The sequence below is a fragment of the Trachinotus anak genome, unplaced genomic scaffold (genome assembly GCF_046630095.1).
Source record: "Trachinotus anak isolate AG129_WGS33_773 ecotype Australia unplaced genomic scaffold, CSIRO_AGI_Tana_v1 ptg000008l, whole genome shotgun sequence".
Lineage (NCBI taxonomy): Eukaryota > Metazoa > Chordata > Actinopteri > Carangiformes > Carangidae > Trachinotus > Trachinotus anak.
In genome coordinates this window covers 7,993,917-8,020,802 of record NW_027273859.1, presented here as the reverse complement: position 1 = coordinate 8,020,802, position 26,886 = coordinate 7,993,917, and the positions used below count along the sequence as shown (strand labels likewise).

Here is a 26,886-nt window from a genome sequence, read left to right as displayed (position 1 = left end):
ATGCATCAGCCAATGGCAGGAAGCCAGAGCCAGACACGGGCATCAAGGTTGGTGTGGCTGATGGATGGAAGTGTAGCACCAGCACTTGCCAAGCCATTCACACAGGCCATAAATTACATGTTTACTGCCGGCTGTGGCTCTCTGCGCTCGCCAACATTTCTTCTGATGTCAGCAGCGCATTATCATATCTAATCAGCCCCCAGCAACCCGTGTTAAATGGGTGGGAGATTGAAGTGGCCATCGTTCCATCTCTGCAAACATGATTTACATCACAAACATGAAAATCTTGATATTTATAGACCCGTTTATGGAGTTGAGTTCAAACTCTGAAAGCTTCAGTGGTTTGTTTTTCGATAGCATTTTATTTAATGTAATCCTTTTACGATGACATACGTGTTCTGCAACCCTTCATCAGAAGTTATATGGCAGCAAATGTAACTCCTGTTAAAGCATGTACAGTAGAAGATAAGTTCATCACATGGAGGGCATGCACAGTGGAAGTGCATGATGTTGACTGAAGCAAATTACTCGGGGGGGGGGGGGGGGGGGGGGGGGGGGGGGGGTTTAACAAGTATGGCATACAACCAGGGATATTTACAGTTGTGACCATCCTTGAAGTAAATGAACAATCTTGAGGGAGACAAGATAAAATTTCTTCCACACAAACCCAGCATACATACGCAGAGTCAATCTCACACACACAGACACACACACACACAGACACACACACACACACTTTCATAAATCTTTTCATGGTGAGAAACCCCAAACACTGAGTTACACTGTATTGCAGGTTGTGTCATGAAAAGCACTTACAGTTAAAAAATAGAAAACCAATATATATATACTTTTCATTGATGATTATGCAGTAAATTTAGGGGAATCACAGGAAAAAAAACTGGCCATGTAATCCTCAGCAATTTTAAGATATTCTCATGTAACAACAGCCCCTACTGACTATATTCAAAAATGGATCAAACAAAAGCATCCTTGTACAAAAGAAAATAAATCAATTATGGTAATAAAAATAAAGGGTACAGTGTAAATATATATTCATATTTATAATTTTCTAACTGTATTTACAAGAAAAGAGTGAATGATGCAGTGAACCACGGTGCTTTATGTCCCTTGGTAGCGTTTTCTCTGGATTTGGTCTGAAAAGCAGAATGCTGTCCTTCGCTACTGATGAAACGAGCTTGGAGGGAAAAAAAACAAAACAAAACAAAAAAAAAACAACAAAAAACTGTTGTGATCGCCGTCAGTCCTTTCCATTCTTCCGACCCGTGGAATGCCCAAAGTGGGGAGAAGAGTGTGAGTCTGCTCTTTTCTTTCTGACACTGTGACAAACTGCCACTCCCGTTAATACAAAGTGCCCCATAAACATTGTCACCACCAAGAACCGGGAAAACTGCTGCACTCTTCAGTCCGTGTGATCCAACAAGTTCTACAAGGTGTCTCCAAGCTCCTTTCTCACAGAGCACCAGTGTTTTTTTAGCTTCATCTCTGGGAATATGGGGAAGAGTTCAACCCCATGAGGCAGGGAGCGGAGGAAATGTCAATGTTTGTCTGAATGGGGAGATGAGGTATCAGCGTTTCTTAATGGCTGCCCCATTGGAGTGGGGAGGGAACTTTGGCAGGCAGGGCTCCTCAGCTCCAGCATCGTGGGAGAAGACTGAGTCCTCGCCAGAGGAACAGGTGGAGCTGCGGGTGTCGGGGTAGCTGGGGGAATATTGGTCCAGAGGCACAGAGAGCTCCAAATACTCCTGTAGGCAGAAAGGGGGAGGGAAGAAATCATTCATTATAGTATTTCCAGAACAGACATTTCTGCTTCATCTGTACACAGTGAAGAGAGGAATACTGACCTGGTTGGATGTCATGGCCAGGCAGCGATCTAGATCCTCTACCAGCTGTTTGAATGTGGGTCTCTGAGAGGGCACAGCATGCCAGCAGTCCCTCATCATCATATACCTGCAGAGATCAAGAGATTCAGTCAAGAATATTTTGCCTTTAATCTTTGAGCATTAATATGTTAAATTCTTGTGAAGAGTGGTCAAAAACCTCCCATCTCCTAGCTGTAACTGGGAGGTGACAATAAAAAAAACAAAGCTGAACAATATGTTCCAGTCGAAGCTCACTCAACCTTCATTTTATTGGTCATCACATAAACAATGGTAGGGATCATTATTATGTTGCTAAGCACCTGGAATATTATTTCTTTATTTATTTTTTCTGATAAACAAGAACAAGGGTAATGTAAATAATAATGTCAAGTGTTGGGGCAAGCATGAGCCACAGCAGTGACTAAACTTTGCCTCAAATTAAAAGCTTTCCCGATCATCTGTTACTTTCAAAACAACTTTATAAAGTCACATGTTATTTCAGGTTGTGTGTGCACAACAAAATGCATTTTTACAAATGGAACAAATTGTTCAAATATACAACTTTTGTAACTTTTTCCAAATCAGAGAATAAAAGTGCTTCTACTTGTTTTATTAGATGTGGGCTTGAAAGTTCTTTTTTACGACTAGTTTAAAAGATCTTTTTTATTTTGGCCCTGTCATTCAGTAACTCCCCCATTAGTTAAGCATTAAGCAACTGCAAGGCAAGAGATACTGACAGCTCAAACAGTAATAGACGAGTCATGTTTGATTTCAAGTGCATGGTGTTTCCTTACAGCTCATGCGTGCATGTTGAGGGCTTGTCCATACGGTGACCTTCCTTCAGCAGCTTGAACAGCTCTTCCACCGGGACGCCGGGATACGGAGAGCCTCCCAGGGTGAAGATCTCCCAAAGCAGCACCCCAAACGACCAGCTGCAGACAGAAACAGACAGGAGTGTCTCGGTTTTCTGCACGACTAAATGTTTAACTCACATTCCATCAAGACCGCATTGGAGAATTAACGGTACTTATACTCACACATCACTTTGGTGGGTGTATATCCGGTCAAACAGAGCCTCGGGAGCCATCCACTTCACTGGTAAACGACCCTGAGGGAAAGGTGCGCATGTTACAGCTATCTGCACTACACTTTTACATTTGTGAGTAAAATTAAATGAATGATACGAGTACTCACGTTGGTGGTCTTCTTGTAGTAATCAATGTGGTGGATATCTCTTGCCAGACCGAAGTCAGCTATTTTCATCACGTTGTCCTCCGTTACCAAAACATTGCGAGCAGCAAGATCTCTGTGGATGCACTGCACAAAAAAAAAAAAAAAAAAGCAGACATTACTCGAACTGAACCAACGTCCTGGGAATCACTGTATTAAATACAAAGCCTGATCACAAACTGGGTCCAAACTCATATACACGTCCTCTGAGAATGGCAGGTTGGTTACCTTTTTGGAGGCCAAATACTCCATGCCTCGGGCCACTTGGTAGGCACAAGACACCAGGTCTTTGATGGACATGTTCTCCACAGGAACCTGGTCTGGGTTGTAGCAGTACTCCATGCCTGGGGGGCGCCGAGCTCTTAAGTACTCACGCAAGTTTCCCTTGGACGCATACTCTACTATCACATACAGAGGACCTAGAAACAATGGAAAACAACATTAGAATAAATACATTTCATGCCATGTAACACTCTAAAATGAGACACCTGAATTATTTCATAGAAAAGTAATGATGGCAGCAGTAAGGAAAAGGTAACAGGGGGACCAATCAGTGTGCTTCTTTTTGTGTGGGACCCTAATTCTGCATCAATGTGCACAGGTAAAGGTATCGAGGTCATCAAAATGAATGGTAATCTTTCATTTTGTGAAAGAGAATGTGCACAAATTTGATTCCAATCCAGTCACTGGTTTAAATCCTTTGGTTTTAACCAAGCAGATGGATGTAACCCGCACCCTGTGGGAGAAGTAGTGAATACTTCCACAGATAAATGCAAACTTAAGGTACATTTGAAAGTTACACCAGTTGGTAAATAAAGTGGAGAGAACAAAGAGCTTTGCGTGTCAGTGTGAAGGCATCAGAGCTATGTGCACCACGGGGTCATAAGAGGTTAGTTTTCCTTTAGCTGTTCGTCAGGGATGATTGGAGAGAAATGGCGGCAGCTGTGGTTGATTCAAACTGTGAGCTCGGAAGCTGGTGTCAGAATCATTTATTCATGCTGTTCTACACATCTTTCAAAATAAGCCTCACTGCAACACTGTTGTCTGAGGGACAAAAATGTGTGTTGGCCTGAGCAGGCCCCAGTCTGTCTGGTCCTACCATCCTGTGTACACGCTCCCAGCAGATTAATGATGTTCTTGTGCTTCCCGATGATCTTCATCATCTCCATCTCTGAAATCAGGTCTGACAGGTCTTTCTCTGTGGCATCAGCTGGAGGGAGAGGGAAATAAATGATATTAGGGTAATTAGTTGATGTTCTGTTGGTGCAAAGGCCCAAAAAGGCCTCACAATAATCACCTTGCAAAGCATATACACAAACACTGCAGTTAGGCTGCCGTTTGTCTTGGAGAATACTCCCTGGGGAAAGGCACTTACAGCGCAACACAATAAATGCTACTTTCCCTACATCCTTACTCCTCTGTGCAGTTTAATGAACACTGTTTTATATGGGATGTCAAGGGTTCTCATAAATTTTTACTCTGCTCTCCCATTTGCATGGTGGCGGGGATCCAATGGCAGATGTCTCTGAGTATCTGTTCATCACAGTTTTGGTGTCCGAAGTTTTCTCGTCCCTGGAGCCTGGACTTGAGGCTTCTGTTAAATCTATTACTACACTCTAAAGAGCTTTCCTCTCTGCAAATCCATAACTTATTCCAGCAGATCTCATAACTTTCAGTACCCATCAATCCAAACCTACCATATACACACACATTACTGAGAACCTTTGAAAAGAACAGCTAACTTACATTTCAACATTTTGACTGCAACCTTGGTCACACGGTTTGGCTTCTCTTTGTCCAGGCCCAGCGCCTCTCCCATCACCACCTGACCGAAGCAGCCTTCACCCAGCGGCTTCCCAAGAACAAGTCTGTGAGGGGGAGAAAACACATGAGACAGTCATTAACAATGAGTGGAGTTCAACTCCAAATCTGTATTATGTGAATGAAATAAAGTTTGGACTTTTACTTTAGAGTTGATTTCAAGTTCAATTTTTGACATTTCTGCTTCTGAGGTTTAATTATATTTTAAACAGTACAAACTACATTTATGTAGAACAATAACAACAGCACCTCCACAATCTCCTTTTGAGGAAGAGCGAGAGAAACTTTCTTTGTGCAGCCAGTTTCTGTCCCAACAAAATGACTATTTCAAACAAACTTTCCTTTCAGAGGGTCACTTTTCTAGCCTCTAGGCTGTTGTTGCACCTTTCTGAAGAGTTTGTCCAGGACATACCTTCCCCGGGAAAGCTCCCAGCGGGGATCTTGGGGCAGTTCATACTCAGACACCCCTGAAAGCATTGGAGATCCACTAGACGAGAGGCGGGAGGGGCGAACCAGCATCACTCCTGAGTGGATGGAGGAGCTCGAGTCCACAGACACCTGTGGTAAAGAGCACTGACATTACTCCCCTCATAATGAAACAGACGCCAGTTGCAGGAGCTTATGTAGCCAACAGTGAGCACAAGAAGATGAAAACTAAATTCCTTTATAAGACCACGTAAAAACCAACCACACAACTCAGATGTGTCATGCTCATGGACTCTAGACATTCCTTAAATTACTCATACTCACCTGATGTACAAGGCCTCAAGGACCTACAATGAACCTGAAAGCTCTGAGTGCATGCTTTTAGTTTTATGAGCATCAAAATTAGGTGCTGTGAAGGTGTGCAGATGAGTCAAACAAGTCAAAGACATTGTAAAAGTACTGAATTATAAAAATCTGAGAAAGTGGCAGAAAGAAGAGATGAAAAGGTATAAATATTCCAAACCCCCTATCTACTTTCTGTTACCTGTCTGCGCAGGGGGATGCTTTTGGCCAGCTTGTGGACAGCCAGCTGACTGTTGAATTCACTCTTCTTGGACGAGGTGCGAATCTTTACGATGACTGCGATGGCAATCATGACGGCGATGAAAAAGAAGCCCACGCAGTAGATGACCACCTCCAGGTAGGTGTGGCTCGCCGGAGGGTAGTGCGTGACAGCTAGGTGGAGGGGGGACGCAGGGTGACAGGGGCAGGGAGGGGTGGGGTCAGCTGTCATGAATGAACTGACTGTACATGTCCAAGCACACCAAACATACCCATGCTTTAAAGTACATTGTAACACAAATCAAAAAAATTGGCACACACAAACACACACAGACTCACACACACACAGCTGCCGTGTCTAAAAACCAGAGCCTTCCACACAGACACATATGGGACACAAACTCCCTGAGTTTTCACTTTATATTCTTCTCATTGGGGACAAACCCAAACAACCCAGATTCAGAAATACCAATATTTTAATACAAACACAAATATGGGTCATTTGTTGATGTACTCAGTAAAAAAAAAAAAAAAAAAAAAAAAAAAAAAAAATTATATATATTATATATATATATATATATATATATATATATAAAAAATTCCTATTATAAAAAGGATTGTAACAGTGTGCAAAGAAGGATCTGACTTTTATACAGACTTTCAACACTTCATACTGAATATCTCAACACTGCAAATCATTTCTACTTGAAACAGTCTCATTCACATTTCATGTCTACATGTAGGTCTAAAAACAGCGTATCACAAAGCATGAGCTCAGTACACTAGTTTAATTGCTTCATAGGTCAAATTCTTCCTCCCCATGATATGTATTTGTCAAAGAGTTGTGTGTTGGTGCTGGTAATACAAATAATGTTTTAAAGATAAAACATATTTATGGGCTAAATTGCTATAAAAATAAATAATAAAAAATACATTTTAAAAAAGTAATAACATTTAAAGAAAAAATGTTAAATTCAGATCTTGTTTTTTTCCTCCCATTCAGTGAAAACACCAACGTTTATTCATACCAACACTAGGGGTGTAATGGATTCCACATTTTATTGAAATTGATAGTCTGGGGCATACCTTGGCTTGGGATGTGGCTTTGTGTACAGGAGCTACTTATCAGTATCAGTACCAGTTCTGGATGTGTATCATGTTCATACATAAGTCTACCCATGGCCTTAAATCCTGCTGAGGCCATTAATGATGCAGTTCATTGTATTTTTTTTTCTTTATTCTTGAAAAACTGAAGGTAGTCTAATGATGGATGACTTTTAGATATAAATGCAACTGCTGTCATTCCTGTCTGGTACAATACAATAACCACTTCTAAATGAATATATATATATATATATATATATATATACATACCCATTAACTTTAATAATGGTGTTTGTTTCAATGCATAATTTTATTCATCTGATAAAAGAGCCTTTTTCATTAGTAGATGTAAATTCGGCATTGTAGTGAATGTCTGAACTTGAATTAAGTGCTTGATTTTGTATTTAAATGGACATTTGCACAACGCAGCAACCATTAATGCTGAAAAAAGCCTGACAAGACATTTTGTTGTCCTGTTAGTGGGAGATTATCACCTATGACTCATCTTTGCTGGAAGTACTACATGTTGAACACTGCATCCCAAACCAAGGGCCCCATACTGACTTGAGTTTGCCATTACACCCCAAACCAACACCAGCAACACAAGTGAGCTGCACTTGTGTGAAGAGGCTGACTGACAAGCAGCATGATAATTGGACAAATGCCCATTCCAACCCTCAGGAATGAGACACATCCACTACAGCAAGCCAATTATCAAAGCCAGCTGCTGTGCTCACAGCAGGAAATGACATCAGGAATACATGTCATTTGTAGCACTTGTCAAAGAAAATCAGCTTTATACCAAATCAAATGCAAACACCAATTAAAGAGCAGAATGGTGGAGAGTTCAAAGTGAAATCTGATCAGAGCTGCTAAACAACCCTTCTATAAATGTGAGATTCTACCTGGCTGAGAGCAGTAAGTAAACGTCTCTGTGAACTTTTTTTTTTTTTTTTAAATAATACCACGCTGTTATTACACAGCTCACGGGTTGTTTGGCATTCTGTGATTTCTTTTAACAAACAGCAGAGCATGGACCATACTCTTCCATCTAGAGAGTTTCGATGGAGCAGGAGCCATGCTGAGCACAGGGAGAGGGGGGGGTTTAGTTATTGTAACTTGCCCTGGCTTCCTCTCACATTTTCTAACAGAATTTAAGTCAGAAAAGACCTAATTCTGGCAAATGTGAGGGTGGACAGCCAGGCTGGAGTTGGAAAAGGGAAAATACAGGAAAGAGACAGAACTACTGATACCTTCAAAAACGGTCAACCATGCAGAGTGATGAGAGAACCCGATAGAATTGCCCGCCAAGCAGGTATACTCCCCAGCGTCATCAAAAGACACATTTCTCAGTTGGAGGACTTCCATTTCCTTGTCCGTGGTGTTAAGGCCAGCGGTCTAGAAAATAACAAAGGAAGCAGACCCAACAAGAGGCCCAAGAGAGGAAAGGGAACCATGAGTAAGGGATTCTGATAGAGAAAGGGGAAGGAGGAGCGTTCTCCTCCTCGATCCAACACCATCTTCCCAAAAGGTACCACAGAGAGCCCCTGCAGAGGACTCTGTCAGGAAGAGCCCTCCAGTATCTGTTAGTGGAGGAGCTGGTTAGGTTAAGTCTGCACTGCTGAACCCGACACTGGTCCACCCCATCACCACATCAAATACCTCAGTCTCATCTCTACATGCAAGAGATGGGCAACATGGAAAACTCCACAGCAGAACAGGGCACACTCAAACTCACACTCACACCTTTGCCAACTATGTGAACATTAGACAAACAACAGGAGGTCTGTGAAACATAGGTAAGCAGAGGAGGACAGCTGGAAAAAAAACAAAGGAGAGAAACGGTCTGCGAGCTGTACACGGAGGACTTTGAAGGGCAAGAGAGCGAGAGTAATAGAAGAAGATGGCAAGGGAAGCCCTTATTAGGAGGGCACAGCAGAGGCATGGGGCAGGAATGAGAGTGGGTCCAACATAAACCAGAGACTGAACACTTTCAACTGTTCTGCTGGGAATTTTCCATAGCGTCATTTACAGTCAGGAGCGCTGAGGCAGGAGAGAGGGAGGGAGAAACGAAGGGAGGGAGGAGAGAAACAGCTGAGGTTGTCTCGAGTTATACGGCCCTAGTTTTTCCAGGTGGTCCCAGAAGCGCCTCCACTGTGTCGCCCCTGTACTGCTGCGTGGTGGTTACCTGTGGGCTCATATCTGGTGACAGTCAGCCAGGCCGACTGATTGGCCTCTCCTATATAATTGGACACTTTACATATATACTCTCCGCTCTCCTCCTCAGTCACATTGTAGAGGGTCAGCACCTGAGCGTCCGAGCTATTGACCCCAGAATGCTGGAAATAAAAACAAGTCATGTGCAGCACAGAAAAACAAGAAGCAGACACAGGATCTCTGATTGGTTTGTGTCAGTATTTCAGAGTTAAAATAGCAGAAAAATATAATTCAGTTCAAACAATTTACAAGATCACAGACAATACTGGGCAAAGAAGTGGCTTAGCAATGAGGAAAAATAAACTAATGCATATCACTCTGTACTAAAATCTTCTGTTTCGCTTTTGCAATACAAAAAACTATTACAGCAACACGTGCAGAGTTGGGTTTGTTGCAGCAGGATTGGGCAAAGTGTGCTCCTACCTTGAGGACACGGACGTACGGTAAACCATCAGGACCAACACGGCTCCCGTTGACCTCAATGTGCTTCAGCCACTGGATGTGAGGCTGAGGGTCGCTGAACACTTTGCACTCAAACTCCACGTCGCTGCCCACCGCTACGGTGCGATTAGCTGGCAGGCCAGCCTGCAGGATTGGCCTGTGTGGAGAGCGCTCTGCGACACAACAAAAAAGACACATAAATCTTAGTTTTCAAGTCTGGTGAGCAGTGAAGCAAACATGTAATGGCAAAGACAAACACATGTGCAATAATTCAAAAGTGCACACGGCTGACTGGTTGTCAAACACAGATAAACCTCCATCACGTCAGGGCTTTGTTCCTGGAAAAGGCTGGAGCTGATGGCAAACAAGGTCGCACATATAACGTGATATGATACTGTGTAATTTCACCAGTTACAGATTATAATTTCTCATATGGAGACTTGAAGCAGCCATTTCCCCAGCTGAATGCTGTTCGTGTAATATCTAAGAGCTGGCCGCAATAGACGGGCAAGCAAGTGAAGTATCTCATCTGGAGCCGTTACTGTGAAATGAAATGTTCCCGTGGCTCCATTTTGATGACTGATAACTCTCCAAAGTAAACTTATGAGCCAAGAATCTGGCTGAGTTTCAACCGAGACATCCGTGGGGACTTAGAAAGCACTTGTGACAAAACTCTCCCCTCTCTGAAGCCATCTCACTGTTCATCAGGCTCTAGACTTCTACTGAGGTCAGGCAGTGCTCAGGGGATATCAGTGACGGAGGAAGTGGGATTGTGATTTATAGGACCAGTGGTGTTGGAGCGAATCACAGGGCAGGTCCTAGAGGAGTAATCACCTCTCTCCTCAACATGGATCCATTACTAAAGCCACAAGTAAACAGGCCTAACTTATCAAATGGATGATAAATGATAAAAAGACCCAGTTCACTCTACGTGAAGGCTACAAGACTGAATCACTGTGCAATCACATTCAGTCAGTTAATCAGGTGTACTGATGTGAGACAACTGTCATGAATATTCAACAGGTGATTAAACCATAATCAAGACTTCTTGGCAAGTTATAAACATAGTAACATAATTACAGTTAAAACTTACCGACTACATCTAGCTGGTAGGTGTGATTGATGCTGCCATGGTCGTTTTCCACCACACAGGTATAGTTTCCCTTGTCAGAGGGAACTACAGACTCCATGATGATGGTCCACACATGGTCACGGACCTAAAGGTTTGGGAAAGAGACAACGTTACAATGGCTGGTGGGTAGAACAGCACAACACAAAAAAAAAAAAAAAAAAAAAATTCACACGGCCCAGTCAAAACTTCTACTGATTGTTCAATTGGTTGTATTTGTTGATTCCTGATGAACATTACCAAACACACAGTTTATTGTATGAGAAACTGCATGTGTGCACAAAAAAGTCTTTGTGCAGGTCATTTCAGTTTCTGTCCACGATAAATATGTTAAGATAAGATTGTTAAGAATGTAATAGCTCTTACAAATTCAAAGCTGAAAGGAAATGTTGTCAATTAAATTTAATTAATTTCTTTTCCATCTGCTTTCTCCCAATATGAATTGTTGTACTTCAAATTTTGTTCATTTGAAAGCAGCAGCTAACAAGGTCAATGATGTGTGATGTGATGATAACAAAATAACACACTACTCCCTCTTCCTGTGACACCACCCGATGTTTCAAACAGCGGATCTTTATCCTACCTAACAAAGACAGCATGAAAACTGGTACATGTTTTATACACATCTGTCCCAACCTGTCTTATTAGCGCCAACTGATGTCTGGCTCTTTTTTCCAAGACATGTTATAATTTTTCTTCCATAAATCTGCCAAGACCGGCAGTGTGTGATTAACCAGCGAACCTCTAAGGCAATGGCAACATCAAACATGCATATACACAGACTGAGCCATACGGTTTCCCTCATTTAGCTAAAAACGTGATGAGGGAGTCCAGCTGCCTGCTGCCAGATGTGTTGTGCTTGGCTTCATATACATGTGGTCCACATTACTCCCTCCCTCCTGCACGTCTCCATGCAGACGATGTGAACAATAGAAGCCTGGCCATAAAAGCAAGAGTGTGGGAGGGATGACAGACGTCCCCAGCCGCTGATGCAGACCTTTGCACCTTGTCTGAAAAAGCAGCAGCCAGGTGGTTAATGTGCTGCCTGGCTGGGTGGGGGGCTTGGGGAAAGAGGGGAGCAGGCAGCTGAGAGGAAACTCCTAAATGTGTCCCAGCTGGGAAGGGAGATGGACCGGGGAAGCACAAGACAAGGCTGGACTGGCCTACACCTTGATGGGAAGAGCAGATGTGGGGACGGTTGTTTCCTAGTCTCTGTGAACACGCACATACATCCCACACCTGTGAGGCAACGGCCACTGAATACAGCCATTCACAGACATATCAGTCAATATTGAGGTACATAAAGCATCTGCAGCCTCCCTCCATAAAGGCCATATTATGTGTTGTTTGATAATGTTGTGGATTAATACAATGACTCCCTTGGGTCCAGTAGGAAATTATCTTAAGAAAAAAAAAAAAATGATAAGATTAATTATGTTGATCTCTCAGGTTTGCTCTTGATACCATTTACAGTAAGTCATGGGGATATAAACACATCCGGTACACACACCTCACCTGCCACACCTCTGCTGAGTAAATCTACAGCCTGGTGTAAACTGTCTTATCACCGGTTACAGCCTCATGCTTTATCAGTGGTTAAGCGTCACATTTGAATACAGCCTGCCAGGAAATGGGAAGATGCTGATCAAGACACTGACAAAGAGAGTAATCCCACCACATGTCATATATCAGAGACACACCAGGTATCATGGTAAATTTACTGCTGCATGGATGTAATTACAGAAAGGACGATGCACTGATACCCAGAATGAGGACAGTCAGTGTCCTTCACACAAACGGATGGCTAGGATTGTCCACCTGGAGGTCTTATTCCTTTCTGTGGTATAGGGTTTCATCTTGAATTGTTTCTCAGCTCAAATATGAAACTTGTGTCTGCTTTTCACTTGCAGACAGCATTTCTTACTCCAGGGGAGTGGCTGGTGATCTAATGTGGCAATGAGATCACTGACACATCACCGGTAGTGGATGAGCTTGCGGTGATTCAACAAGAAATGCTAAGGTGGGTGTATTGTCACTTAGACAAAGCTGAAGGAAACATATTTTCAAAGTATTACTATTAACCTTGAAGCCTCCAATGCGATGGTCTCTCTTGAACTCTTTGCCATTCTTGTACCATTTCAGAGTGGGAGTAGGATTGCCGTTGGCCTGGCATCGAAACTTCACAGTCTTACTGGCTGGAACAGCGTGAAGCTTTTTCTCCATTTTTTCTGGATGGGCCCATTGTGGGGCCATTGCTAAAGAATAAGATGGGAAAAAAGCAGATAGATCAGTAACAAACATAATAATGAGTCTGAAAAAGAGCTGTATTTTCTAAAACTAAATAACACAAAGCTTAAAAATAATTTCCAAACTCCTAAGCCTAAAGCTCCTTTGATAGAGGACCTTACATGAATCATATTCACCCAAAAAAATTATTTCTAAATTACAGTCACAGGGCTTGGCAGCACTGGATGGATAAAAGTCTCAAGTTTCTCAAAATGAAAAGAAAATCCCTTTTTTCAGAAGCTGTGGTTTCAAAATTGCCTCAGATAAGTAAAGTCATGTTGTGTAAATTCCAGGGGGAGATAAAGCTCTAGGAGTCAGAGTAGAAACTCAAGGTCGGCATGCTTGCCATGCTTGGTGGTCTCTGGATTCTTTGTGGGCAGAGCGGGCAGTAGTAGCCAGATGATGAAGTCTGAGTGTCTTAATTGCTCTACAGACAAATTGGAAGACATGTCAGGTTAACCACAGTTAGTCACCGCAGTGACATTCCTCCTGTTAAAGCTGTCACTGAGGTAGTGAAAACCCTCTGCTTCAGAGTGAAATCATTCACCAAACCGTGACCCACATGCACACGACAGACCCGTAATCGAATCAGAGAGCTTTCAAATTCACCAACCATTCATGACTGTTACTCATAACCCCGTGACCCTGGGCAAATGAGTAATGACCATTTGTTGCAGTGGCATTAGGAAACATTAGTAACGTGAGGTGATCAGCACACTTACGAATCAGTTTTTGACTCCCCAGACTTTTGGATTCCTCCGATGAAGATTCTTCATCTTCATCATCATCCTCAGATGAGGCCAGGGTGTCAACTAGTGAAACAGAAAGTAACTGTGAGGCCAAAGACAATTGATCTACAATTGACAAACTGATCCACACATTATTTTATGAGTAGTAAATAATTTTTAAGACATGTTTAAAAAAGAGAAAAGAAAAGAAAAACAACATTTGGAGCAAAGTAGTAACATTTCAGTGTCATTTTGTTTTTACATTAATTATGGACACAGTCTTTGTATGTATGTATACACTGAAGACAAGGGCAAGTATGTACAGTATGTTCAAGTAATATACACAGACTTGTACTACTTGTGATACACTCACTGTACTTGTTTGTAACAAGTGTGTATGAAGTCTTAAGGGATTTTTTAAAATGATAAGATCTTAATTTGAAAATTGGAATAGTCTGATAGAGGTGATGCTGATCCAAGTGTGTTCATCTTGTACATTAAAACACATTTCCAATGTTTACGTGACAAATCCTAAATTAATTTCAATTTTAAATCCCTTTACAGCTCATTTCCCTTGTGATGGCAACATCATGATACCATTTAATGACTGAGGTGTTTATATACACTAGGACAAAAAGAATGGGACTATTTAATGGCAAAAAAAGAATAACATAACTTAGAGGAACAACTACAAAAGCTGCTCCAACTTTTCTGTGCCGTTTCCATAACTTTACCTGTGACGTTGAAGTACAGGCTGTGGTTGCCAAAGGTGGTGCATGTGTACAGACCAGAGTCCGTCATCTCCACAGTCTCGATCTCCAGCTGGCCATTGCGGATGCGTGTGTGTTCTCCATCCACTATGGCCACATGGTCTTTGGTCCAATTGACAGCATGGAGGGAGTCCTTGGCAGAGCAACTCAGATCCAGGCGATCCCCGGAATAGAGCGTGAACAGCTCTGCTTGTGTTTCCACAGACACTACAAGGGAAACATAGCACATGGTTCTACTTTATCAGCTCAGTAGACTTTTTAACGTAATTACAAACACAATAATAGGGCTCCATGAGCAAAAAAAAGTTTAGATCTTTGGTAAAAACTATGACACAAAGTGTACGTCATGCGCGTTAGAATAACAACCAGGATTACTCCTACTCAAATATACTGCACCATATCTCAGACTGAATAAACAGTTGCTGACAGGAGCGTTTACAATGTTCAGACTGCTCACACAAAAAACAGGGCTGTATCTGTACTGTAAACACATCAGAAACTGTTTCAATCATAAAACAGCATCCAAAAGACAGCAGAAAAGAGCTTCCCTGACTTCTTCCTGGCGCACTGCCTGCCTAACCTCTCCCAAAAATTAAACCGCGTCTCAAATTAGTCAAGGCCGTATCGTCAGGCAGGCAAGGAGCTACTTGGGAAAGGAAGGTGAAATTCAATTAGAGGAATGAAGAGAGGAGAGGTGTCATGGAGCAAGACACCTGAGCCCCCCTGTTCTAAATGTCTACATAGTCTGCAAGGGGGAGGGGGTAACCCAATTATGCTGACACGTTGTCCATCACAATGGTGTTGTTTGTCTAGTTACAAAAGGTAGATCGTCACTGGCCAACCTGCTTGACATTCTTGCTCCAGGATCATACTTCCATGCCAACAAGGTACACGAGGTACGCTGTTCTGATTAAGTGAAATAACATCCTGCGGGCAAGTAATTAATTATCATGATTATTTTCTTGTTTTTCCATATCTCAGAAAATAGTTTAAAAAGCTTTCCTATAGCTCAAGATGCCCCATGACACTCAAATGTCTTGTTTTGTTCAACCAACAGTCCACAACCCAAAGATTTTCAGTAAATGATATAAAACAAGCAGCAAATCTTCCCATTTGAAGAGTTTTGCTTGAAAAATAACTCAAGTTATTAATCAATTATCAAAATATCTGCTTATTAATTTATGTTGACTGATTAATTGACAAATCATTTCAGTTTTGACATAGTTCTGTTGTTTTAGCAAAGTAGTATCTCCAAAGTAATGCCCTGTTGCAGCACTAGAATATAAAATCTTCCACTCCTTTCCTTTCCCTTCCCAAGCTCCCTTCAGCATTGTAACAAGAAAAAAACTGAGCTAGATAATCAGATGCCATAGTGTTGAGCAATCCCTCAAAATGAGATTATTCTGTACTGTTCTCAAAGCACATGGTATGTTTGTAAACGCACTTCCTCACAACAGGAAGCACATCTATGTAGCAAAAAAAACTCAGGACAACACCAGCAAACCTGACTAATCCCTCCCACATCACAACAAAGGCCACCACACAATAAAGGGGAAGAGGGAGCAGGGAGAGCGAGCCAGTGAGCATGTGCACAGGAGCGAGCGAGTGAGCGAGAGAGGGCCTGCAGCGGCAGGTTCTAGTGCCAGTTGCTATGGTGACCCCACTTGGGCCTAGTAAAGGTATTTCCTGGATCACATATGTCTGACAGGCCCTTAATCCCAGAAGGAAAAGGGGCCAGGGGGTAGGATCAACTTTCTCCTCAAAAACAAAACCAAAGGGGGGAAAGCAGAAGAGGCATTTAGTGATGGGCTACAGCTATCAAACCTGGACACAGCCTTAAACACAAGGTCTCTGCGCTGTGTGTGGGGGCTGGCCAGTATGTTTCTGTCCCTGCCCCTCTAAATGGAGATGCCGCTGATAAGGCTGTGTCAACATCCCAGCTGTTAATCTGGCTGCAGACATCATAAAACGCCCATAAAAGCTGTAAAATTTGCTTGTTGCTTTACTGGGCCAGTCAGGACCATTTGTGCTTCTGTGACAACCTACTTAAAACTGGAGTAAGATATAACACGGCCTAGTGAAATCAAACCAAGAGACAGAGCTAACATTTTTCTGACTAACTCAGTGTAGAAAAACAAATAGCAACACACTTTATTCCCTCTCAGTAAATTTATTTTCAACTCCTCACATGGAGCAAGGGGCCAAATTTCCAACATTTCCTTTGAATTTCAGGATGTTTCATCTCAGTTAATCCTCCTGCTGCTATGATTGGATTAAAATGGATTAAGAACCATATTTTCAAAGAGCAACCCATCTGGAATAGTCTCTCGTGTGTTCTTCCAACCATTTGGTACAAGTTGATTGACATCATTTAAAATCAGCCTAATTACATTGAATCATGAAAGGACTTTTGGTGAAGACCAAAGCATTGGGAGGTTTTAAACTATGGGTGAAAAAAGTCCACTGGTCTGTAAATACAAGACCAGCTAAAAGGAAGAGTTGGCGCCAGTCTATGGAACCTTCTCTGGCTACAAGATAGGAAGCAATATGCTGTGTGAATGACTTCTGGGATTTCCTGCTCTCACTGGAGTGATGGTTGAATGCAGTAAAGTCAGGCTGGTTGAGGCTCTGCTGTGGCACACAGAGAAAATGGCTGTGGCAAGTTTTCCTCTGCTGAATCGACTACACCAGAGTGAAAGGGTGGGTGACGTGTAGAGGGGATTGATAAGAGACAAAAGGCAGGACCGGCAGGAAGCAAACGAATAGGACAATGCCCATTAGCAAGCCCAAAAAAAGAGGAAAAAAAAAATTCACCGAGCGAGTGTCCCTCCTGAAAGCACTCCAGTGGAGGACCTTTTCATTCCTAAATGAGCTGCTGGCAATCAGCATGGATTAACACTTGGGAGCTACAAGGATTGCTATGCAGTGCAAAGCTGTTCCACTGTCATTCAAATGAGTTCAGATACATTTAGACTTACATTATGTCTTTAATGGACAAACACATTAAAACTAGGACATCTTAAATGAAAAAAAAAGAAACATGTTGATCTAGTTTTATTACTTTCAATTTGCTCTACTGCAGTTTTGCCTCAGCAACCACAAAGTCACAGACTCACACTGTTTGAAAAATCCTTTAAAAATGAGCATGTTGCTGTGCAGTCTAAAGTAATCCATTACACTTAAAAAAAAAACAACAACACAAGGTTTGCTGTTCATTCCAACCTGAAATTTCCAATAACTAATTACCAGGTTAAACTGGGCCATTTTACCCTCTATGCTCTGCAGTGTTGCTCAAAGATGTTTACTGTTATACTGTTCACAGCATCAAACTGCTGAGAGCTTCTGGATTGTGGAAAAATGTGGATTTTGCACCACAACAGTAATTTGTATCTGAGCTTCAACATGTACAACACAGATGCAACTCCTGTGCAATGAAACTCTCAACATATCCAGAGATTTGTGTGCCTTTTCTTAAGTATGTGGAAGATCTGGCAGTTGGTAAAGGTTTTTCAACAACCTCAAGTTACTGTATTGTTGTTTTATCTTCAGCTGGAAAAATGTTATGTGGTGGTAGTTTTAACCATGTCTCTGTTCTCAATTTCTCTTTTCATCTTTAAATTGTATCCACCATTTTCAATTGTGTGTAAAATGTTTAATTCATAAAGCACGATTAAATTTTTTTGCGCCTCAATGTCGTAATCCTGAATCTTTAAGAAGACATTTTTCTCATTGCTATTTTTGAAGTTGCCCCCCAGCCACCAAGGGCTCATACTAAAAGATAAAACGTGGAAGCTCGTTTACTATGAATGAAAAACGCAAGTGAATCAATATCACAATAAAATGACACCATCACGATATAATGTCACAGAGATTGAATTGACAGGAAAAATGTAACATTAATCGGGTGTTAATCCTTAAATTCACTTGTTTCCTCTGCTCAGAGAGTCAGCAAAGCTGTGCTCCTCGGGCCCCATTTCTGTCTGAAACGAGTCTTTGAGTCCTTCTCAGGACTGTGACAGCTCTAAATCTGAAGAGCCCTCCATTAAAGGGTCAGTGGCTCCTCTGCTCTGACTGACAGCAGAACATCGAGTCCACTGGGAGCAACACATAAATAACTTCCTTACATCTGTGAGTCATGTCTAAAAAATATACACAAACACTAAAACTTTTATTTTATTTTAAGACTAAAACACAGTCAAGTTTCTCTGAATGATCATACTGAGAAAAAGTTAAAGGGGCAGTAATCATTTCAATGTCTGTCCATGTGGCCCCTCAAGTAATTCAATGAACTTAATTTGTTCAGGGAATATTCTTTTCTTATGTGAACAACAGACAACAAAAAAAAACCCCAAGACAAACAATGAAGCACGCATAAAACATGGCCATTTCCATATAACTATTTTGTTTCCTCACCCAATACAAAAAGGAATGCAACCAAATGCTTCTGCTGTGATTGTTTGTCGACAGCTGAAGCCATCCGTCACCCAGCAGGGAAGCGGGGGGAAAGTGAAGCATTCCCAAGCTGAAGTCAGTGGGGGAGCAGGAGGACAAGCACCGAGGCGCATAGATAGTACCTGGCCATTTGGTGATTAAGAACTGGGTGGAGTGTAAATGCATCAGACTTCCCCCACCCTGCTGGAAATTTATGGCTCACCTTAGAAGACAAACATTCTACTCAGAAACCCTATCCTTGAGGATAAGAGGGGCTCAGAGTAGCATCTTCTTTCCTTTTTTTTCCAAAAAAAAAAAAAGAGGCTAATTTATAGTTTCCCTGGCAGTTAACTCCTCTCTCAGTGACAACAAATACCTTTTCATTACAAAGAAGGAGAGGAGCAGGGACTGCTAGGTAGTGGGGCTGCCCTTGGGCTACAGATGGGAGTCATTTTCTCCTCCCTGTTGAACTGTTGGCTTAAACACAGCCGCACCAAGTTTATTTTAGGGCTTACAGCCCAAGAGAGACCCTCTTGCTTAATTACTCTAATTATAATGCTGAGCTTTATCATATTCTTTTGCTGCTCTCCACTTCCGACTGCAGAGTGTAAACATCCAAACCCATCTACCCACAAGTCCAGGCAGCTATTACACTGCTGGACTGTATCCAAGAGACACATTTTTAAGGATTCGATTTCAGTGCCTCTTTCCCCTTTTCAGAATTGAACTTGTTTAGCAGCCAAACCAGGCTAAATTCTTTACAGAAAATCTTTACGTTGTACTGTCCAGTTTAAGAACAAAATAAAACAATTACACAGTGAAAAAGTTCTGTTACTAAGATTTCCATTTTTAATAAGCTTTTTAATAGTCAGAAACAGAGTTGAGCTGCCTCTGACGCAGTCCAGTCTACTCAAACAACAACAGACATGGGCAAATGGGGGTGGTGGGGGAACAGTGACGCTACAAAGGACAGACTTCACCAAAGCCTGGAGTGTGTTAGGATTACATTCCTGCACCAAGAACAAAGCTTTGATTATCAATGTACTGTTTTTCAAGGAAAGAGTCAAGATAAGTCAGCTTTAATAAGTTCATTAGTTCAACCAGAACTGGGGAAAAAAAAGCAGTGTGCAAATGAAGTCTGAGGAGCCTGAAGTTATCAAGCCATCTTACCTTCATCAGCGGTGGTTGGCCGGCACTGGGTCCTTAAAACTTGGGCGAAGAAAGCCAGGAACAGAAGCACACTTTGCCTCATCAGCATCCTGCTGAGGGAGCTACAGCTGTTGGCTTTTCTGCGACTGGAACTCCATTCAGACCTTTGTGGCATCAGCAGTGGGTCATTCACAGCACTCAACTAAAAAACAAGCAAAAAAATAATAAAAACAAATGAATGCATGACCGCATATCTTCACAGGTCAGTTTTCAGCAAGAAAAACGATACATCAAAATCTATTCTAGGAGCAAGTAAAAGAGATAGAAATGTTTGCTATGCTAGAGGAAAATAAACTTTGATATACAAGACAGAAAGTAGGTCAATTAAAAACTGAAACAATCCACTAGAACAAATCCCTCACAATCTTATGTTTTATATGACATGGAAATTCCTCCCTTGCCACAAAAGAAGAGAATATTCTGTATGTCTACAGGGTTCAAGGTAGGTACTTCAGCATTTAGGGCTGCTTGTACAAAAACACTGATAAGAACTCCAGAGCACCAGACTCACTCTGATAACTCAAGCAAACAAAGTGGATACGTCTTGCTCAGTTCTTAGGAATAAAATGTTCCTCTTTTCAAAACTTTGCAGCGACTATTAAAGTTTGGACTCATAAAGTCTGTCATCACACTCAGACGATGCCATATCAAGTTTCTGGTTTCGCTGGCACACCGCTCTCGGAGTTGAAGGATGTACAGTACCCTCCAAAACGGGGCACAGTGCAGTGGGTGACCCTCACATGCACATCTGCTCGCATCATCACCTCTGTAGCATCTGGCCGCAGAGATTAACACTTGCCCCTAACCCCCATAACCCCCCTTGAGGAATTTGTTTAAGGCCAAAAAAACTACAGCCTGTTACGCGACACCCTTGTAGAGAGAGACCGCCGGGCCATCATTTCCACGCTGAGAGATCTATCACCTAACAGTTGGTTTTGGTCCCCAAGCCTAAAATGACCTCCCTGCAACCATTTGCTCCCACGAGTTGTCAAGGGGTGTTAAACAAATGCTCTTTTTTAGGGTTTCTTAACTCTTCTTAATTCAAGCTTGAGGACCCCGGCCTCATCAATGAAGAATCCAAAATATCCATTCAAGTAAATTCCATTAAACAACAACACAAGCGTCACATCTGGGTCAAAGAAACCCCAACTTGGTTTACGTTTCCACACACAGTCATGTTCAGATGCAGCTGTGGCTTCCTTTAAGAGGTAATCACTTGTGTGAGCGTTCATCACTGAAACAGTCATTGTGTTCTCCTCAAAACCAATTCAATTTCACTTTCCAAGAATGGTCTAGTGTTCCAGCAGCTGAGCTGGGTCAGGGGGGTCCGAGGGGGATAAAGAAGCTTGGTCATCGCAGCTTTGTATGCAGTGAGTCAGTGTTTGGGAGGGCTCCAAGAAAGTGCTTCTGCAGCCAGACAGAAGGAACCGCAAAGAGCAGCCGACCACGTTCCCCGGGCCCTTGTCACTACAACAACCGTCAATAATTGAAAGAGGAGGAAGTAGCTTCTTCAAAGTATGACACAACACTTTGTCATACTGCGCTCTCATGGGAGCACGGGTTAAACATAGAGTATGTCTTACTATGCACACACAGAGCACATTCGTCATGAGCTTGTGAGTGGGTTTGAACAGGTCTGAGCAGAGAGTGAGCCACACATTGGCAGGCTGGTCATACTGGACAATTTGGTTTTATCATAGATACTAGTATCAGTTAAAAGTAATGGTACAACATGAAAAACAGTGTATATTTGCTCCCCATTTTGTCAGTTTAATTTATCTTTATTGGAGCCTTTATTGCTAGTTACTATTGAAGCTGAACTTATAAATCAGCCAGGCTGATATATCAGATGATATCATCTCACTGCAGAGATATCTTTATTGGGATATACAAAGTCAAAAAAAAAAAAAAGAAGAAGAAATTGTAATACATTTTGAAACTGTTTCGCCACTACAGCTTTTTTTAATTGTAAAATGTCCCACTTAGTGCGTAGCTTGGTCTCAATTGTGGGGTCACAATGTAATTTTCATTGACATTTACTAGTCTAAATTTACTGTTACTTTGTACCTACTGCCACTTTATACTTCTTATTTAGCAGTAAAATTACCAGGCGTTCCTAGCTTTTTTTTGGCAGAATTAATAATAAAAATTATAATAATAACCAAATTTGAAGGATGCCTGCCAAATAATCTGTATTTTATTATGTGTATTTTTAAACACATACAGGATCAGTGAGAAGTTTGAACACACTTTCCGAGTGAAGTGTATGAGAAAATGTGTCCAAACCTTTGACTGGTGCTGTAGAGTAGGTGATACAGTATTTGGACAGAACATGGTTAAACACAGTTCTCTCTCATTTTTTTTTTTTTAAACCAGCCACATCACAGAGGACACATTCTGATTCACAGTTATCACACGAGAGACTAAAGGAATAAACTCAATAAACACACAAGCACTTCTCACACCTGTGATATCTGCAATATTACAGTCCTCTATTGTTGTAATTGTGCAGCTACAACTCATTGAGTGGTTCAGGTGGGTTTAAGGTCTTCAAAATGATTCACTTCCAACATAATTTGACTTGTGTAAGAATAAAAAGCAAATCTAAACTCTCCAGTGGGAGAGTCAAACTGAAATATCGAGACCCAAACCTGTCCAAATGTTTTCACTTCACTTTAATGTGCCACCTTCTTGTTTCTCACCTCTGTACCTTTTCTGGCATTACCTCGGTTTCTAATTACAAATACATCCTACACACAGGCAGGAAAATACAGTCTCAGTTTTGTTTCTCATTTTTTAGGAAGAAATCTTGCTATCAAAGTATAAAACACATTGGTTCCAAAAATAAATTAAATAAACAGAAATAATCCATAATGTTGCTTAGGTAAGGTCAGAAAGGAAACTTTCTAGCCAGGAAACTCACATTTTCTGACTAGAATTTTGTTGCATTAGAAAATGTACAAAAAAAAATCACCCTTGGTAAAATCCTGTTGAGAGGAAAACATTTCCCTGAAAATCTGGCAAATAAATGGGGTTAAACTAAACAGATTAAAGCATGCAAGACACATTTAGCTTCTCTCATTATACAAAGACAAAGGTTACAGGCCTAACCCATAACACGGCCTGCGCCATAATTACTGTTCACTGCCATCCATGCATAAAATTCCTCAGCTCCCAATTTCTGTAGCCCCCATCCCGGCTACGTCTGCACTCACTGCCAGCAGCAGGCCAGTCTGCACACGGCTGCAGTTCAGCAGACATAAGAGCATCAGGCCATTTCCCTAAGGCTACTGTTTTCACAAAAACAGACACCTCTGTTTTTTCTTTGCAGCCTCACAATCTGTATCAGTGCTTTGCCACCAGCGTGCCATGGAGGGAGATCAGGTGTCATGAGATTACACTCAAATGTAAAGACAATTAAGGTCAAGCCATCTGACACTATTCCATTTGGTTGACACTTGAATCCTAAGTGCTTCTCCGTGAATTCATTTCCATTCGCGTGGATATAAGTCTGGAGATGTTACCAACATGCACAGAATACTGGATTATTTTTAGACACACACCAAATCAAATGACATCCTCAACCTCGAGAAAACAACTTGCAGTATCAACCTGAGTACTAGTAAAACTTACATTCACAAAAAGCACATTTCTTCAAGTATTTAGTTCTACTAAAAACAATCATACAGCTCAAGTCACAATGGTTCTGTGGCAGTAGAGCAGCTTAGTAAATTAAAGGGCAGGACTATTCCTCACTTCCCATTATATGGTTCAGGAGAAAACTTTTCTCTCTCTGGTGAACTCCCTGCGGACATGCTGTTTTTCTAAACCATCCATCTTCTCCGTCTCCCTTTATAACATAACATTTTGAGCTTTACATAACATCAGGCTTGCCCCTTCAGAGCCAGACTTCATGACAGATGTAGCAATGATGGCCGTCCTCTGAGAATATAATGTAACTTCACTCCATTCCTTAGCAAGCAATCTACCCAATACAACAGAAAGAAAAAAAAATGTGAATACAAACTTCATTGGTTATGTTTGATAGTTTTTGAGACATGAGCCTGTGGCACAATGGGGGGGGGGGGGGGGGGGGGGGCTAAAGACCAGGGCCAGGATCAATTTGCAGAGACACAACACAAATGATAACACTACACACACACCACAAACTTATATCACAAGACAGTACAGTTCAGAAAAATGCTGTGGATCCATGAAGCCAAACTCCACTGTATAAGAAGCCTCCATGGGCATGTTTATAACAGTTGCTCACCAGGTTTCACCCTTGATGTGAGTGGTTTTTATCAGACAATCTGAACACAGACACATGCCGTGACTTTAGATGGAAAACCAAAGCAGTTTTTTGGACCACAGGCAACATTTGGGCCTTGAGCTTTAACATTACTGTTTGTACCCCCTCCTTTTCAAGCATGGGGGACACCGAGGTGTTTCTCAGCATGAAACAAACATGTTTACGCTGACAGTTTTTCATTGTTTTTCACATTTTTTTACTCATTTCCAGAGCACAAAAAAAAAAAAAAAAAAAAAAAAACATTTGAAAGAAAAACAGGTGGTCGGATCTGGGCAATGAAATATCTGCTGGTCGATTTAAGAGCCACAGCTTTTTGATTAGGTCAATAAAATCAGATCATTACAATGGGGAGCATTAGCTAAGCGCTTGAGCACGTAAATAAAGAGCAGAGGGAAGCTCCACCGGGGGGAGGTGGAGGAGAGAGCCCGGCTCACCTCACTGGCGGGGGGCCGTGAAGCAGCCCGTTGGTCCGATGGGGACGGCTGCCGAGCTGAGACTGGATGCAGCGGAAAAACTTCCCGAAAAACTGTATATCCACACACTCCGAGCTACAGGCGTTTAGCTAACAAGTTTGCGCATATTTTTGCCAAACTTGAGCCACAGAAGAAAAAAAGAAAAAAAGAAAAAAAAAACCCAAACCGATCAATGGAGAGGAAAAAAAGTGTGAAGTTGGTCGATTTTACAACTGTAACGCTGGAGTCTGGTTTCCTTGTTGAATCCTGCCAAGCTAACCTGAACAGATCCGAGGAGACCAGGCGAGTGAAGCTCATGCGGTGGGTTTGGTTTTCCCTTTATCCCAAAACGTCCCTCTGGCGATGAAGCGAAGTCTCCTCACCTCTGGAAACTGCGTCCTAAAGTTGTTCCGCTCACCCCAACAGGACACCCGGGGACAAGCTGTGATAATCTCACAAAAGAGGCGCTCTTGAGTGAATCCTAGAAAGTATTTCGACTGTTCCTGGCGGAGAAACGCTGTTAAACAACGAGAGTGAGGGCTGCTCCAAACCTCCCCCTTAAATCTCAGACTATGCTCATCCCAAGGACCCGCGACAAGACGCAGACGGTCACATAAACAACATCCGGTCTTCAATTATAAAATAAAAGCCAACATGAGGCCCTCCCCCAAAGAAAACGGTAATTGCTTGACACAGCGGTAGCCGGTTGGATAACTTTACTGGGCTGAAGTAAATAGATTTAGATAAAAGCATTACCCAGCTGAGTAGTTACTTCTGGCTGCACAGCACCCAGGTCATATTTAGCTCCCATTCTGCTCTTAACTGAGCCACCTCAAAAGGTAAAACATGGCTTTTTTTTTTTTTTTTTTTTAACATTACGCATTTAGCAAAGATTTAAGGGAAAGTTGCCAGGGAGTGTTAATGTGGGGGATTTTTCTGATTGATACTGTACATTAATTAAAATAGAAAAGTGCCATCCAACCAAAATAGAGAACAAATATTCCCTGTATTTTGTTACTTCTTCCAGACAAACTGTTGACATTTGACATGTGTTGGTTTTGTTCACTGTGCTACTTACTGTGAAGTGAGTTTACATTGAAATTCATTTGTGCTTCTTCAAAGTTGTCCCCATTAAGTGTTTCCATTTAAGTTATTTAATGACACTTTTTTTTTTTTTTGAACCTCACTTCATAAAGAAAGGCAATTCATCTGGAAATATTGTGCACCATGTGAATAAATGTACATTTACTCCATATTCATTGCATTGCCTCACATAATGTTGTTTGTTGTTTTGCACAGTACAAATACAGATTTTTCTGTCTCCTCTGGGATGAAGGTGCTTTTATTTTGAATGTCAAATCGCCGGACTTCCGCCATCATTCAGGCTTTTACTTTCCACCTTGACGCATGTCTTCCCGGGCTGGTGGAAACCTGGCTCCCCCTGCCATCCACTGCACCTCTCCAGCAGAGCCCCACACCGCGCTCTTTGCATTGTGGGACTGGAGACCTTAACAACCCACAGGCTAATACCCAGGCCATAAATAATTAGAGCACTACTGCATTGTATTCAAACAACCAAATCTACACACTACAAACTACAACTTCAGGTCTAATCACAACAAAACACGACAAAAAACATACATAGGCGAATAGTACTTATGAAATAACATGTAAATGTAAAAACTATAGAGATCTATACTGATCTAAACTATAGAGTTTAAGAAGATCACTATAAGGTCACTGAATTTGACAGAAACCCTTTTACGAACCATAGGAAACAGGCTTCGTTGTTTTGAACACCACTTTTACTTTGGAATGAAACTCTAAGGATCACTGAGAACAGCCCCATGTAGACTTAAAAGAACAGTAATGTGTTAATTGCATTTTAC

The 26,886-nt window shown here is 41.8% G+C and overlaps 1 protein-coding gene across 8 annotated transcripts; it reads right to left on the bottom strand.

Annotated features, from left to right (window-relative positions):
* Window positions 1-342: 342 nt before the first annotated feature.
* On the bottom strand, window positions 343-25,567 carry fgfr1a (fibroblast growth factor receptor 1a). 8 transcript variants are annotated; one of them, XM_071482273.1, is made up of 19 exons: window positions 25,278-25,567; window positions 24,980-25,136; window positions 20,195-20,375; window positions 14,558-14,800; window positions 13,818-13,907; window positions 12,892-13,064; window positions 10,774-10,897; window positions 9,663-9,853; window positions 9,211-9,361; window positions 5,896-6,092; window positions 5,344-5,489; window positions 4,857-4,978; window positions 4,210-4,320; window positions 3,339-3,529; window positions 3,075-3,197; window positions 2,918-2,988; window positions 2,675-2,812; window positions 1,863-1,968; window positions 343-1,763 (listed from the first exon to the last, which is right to left on the bottom strand). In XM_071482273.1, the coding sequence occupies exons 3-19, from the start codon at window positions 20,346-20,348 to the stop codon at window positions 1,587-1,589; spliced, it is 2,508 nt and encodes an 835-aa protein (XP_071338374.1). In that variant the 5' UTR covers window positions 20,349-20,375; window positions 24,980-25,136; window positions 25,278-25,567; the 3' UTR covers window positions 343-1,586. The 8 variants fall into 8 exon arrangements, with proteins under 8 accessions (XP_071338374.1, XP_071338380.1, XP_071338377.1 ...); XM_071482279.1 differs by having other exon boundaries at window positions 5,902-6,092; window positions 24,980-25,567; XM_071482276.1 differs by lacking the exon at window positions 9,211-9,361 and adding an exon at window positions 8,276-8,420 and having other exon boundaries at window positions 24,980-25,567.
* Between the last annotated feature and the right edge of the window lie 1,319 nt (window positions 25,568-26,886).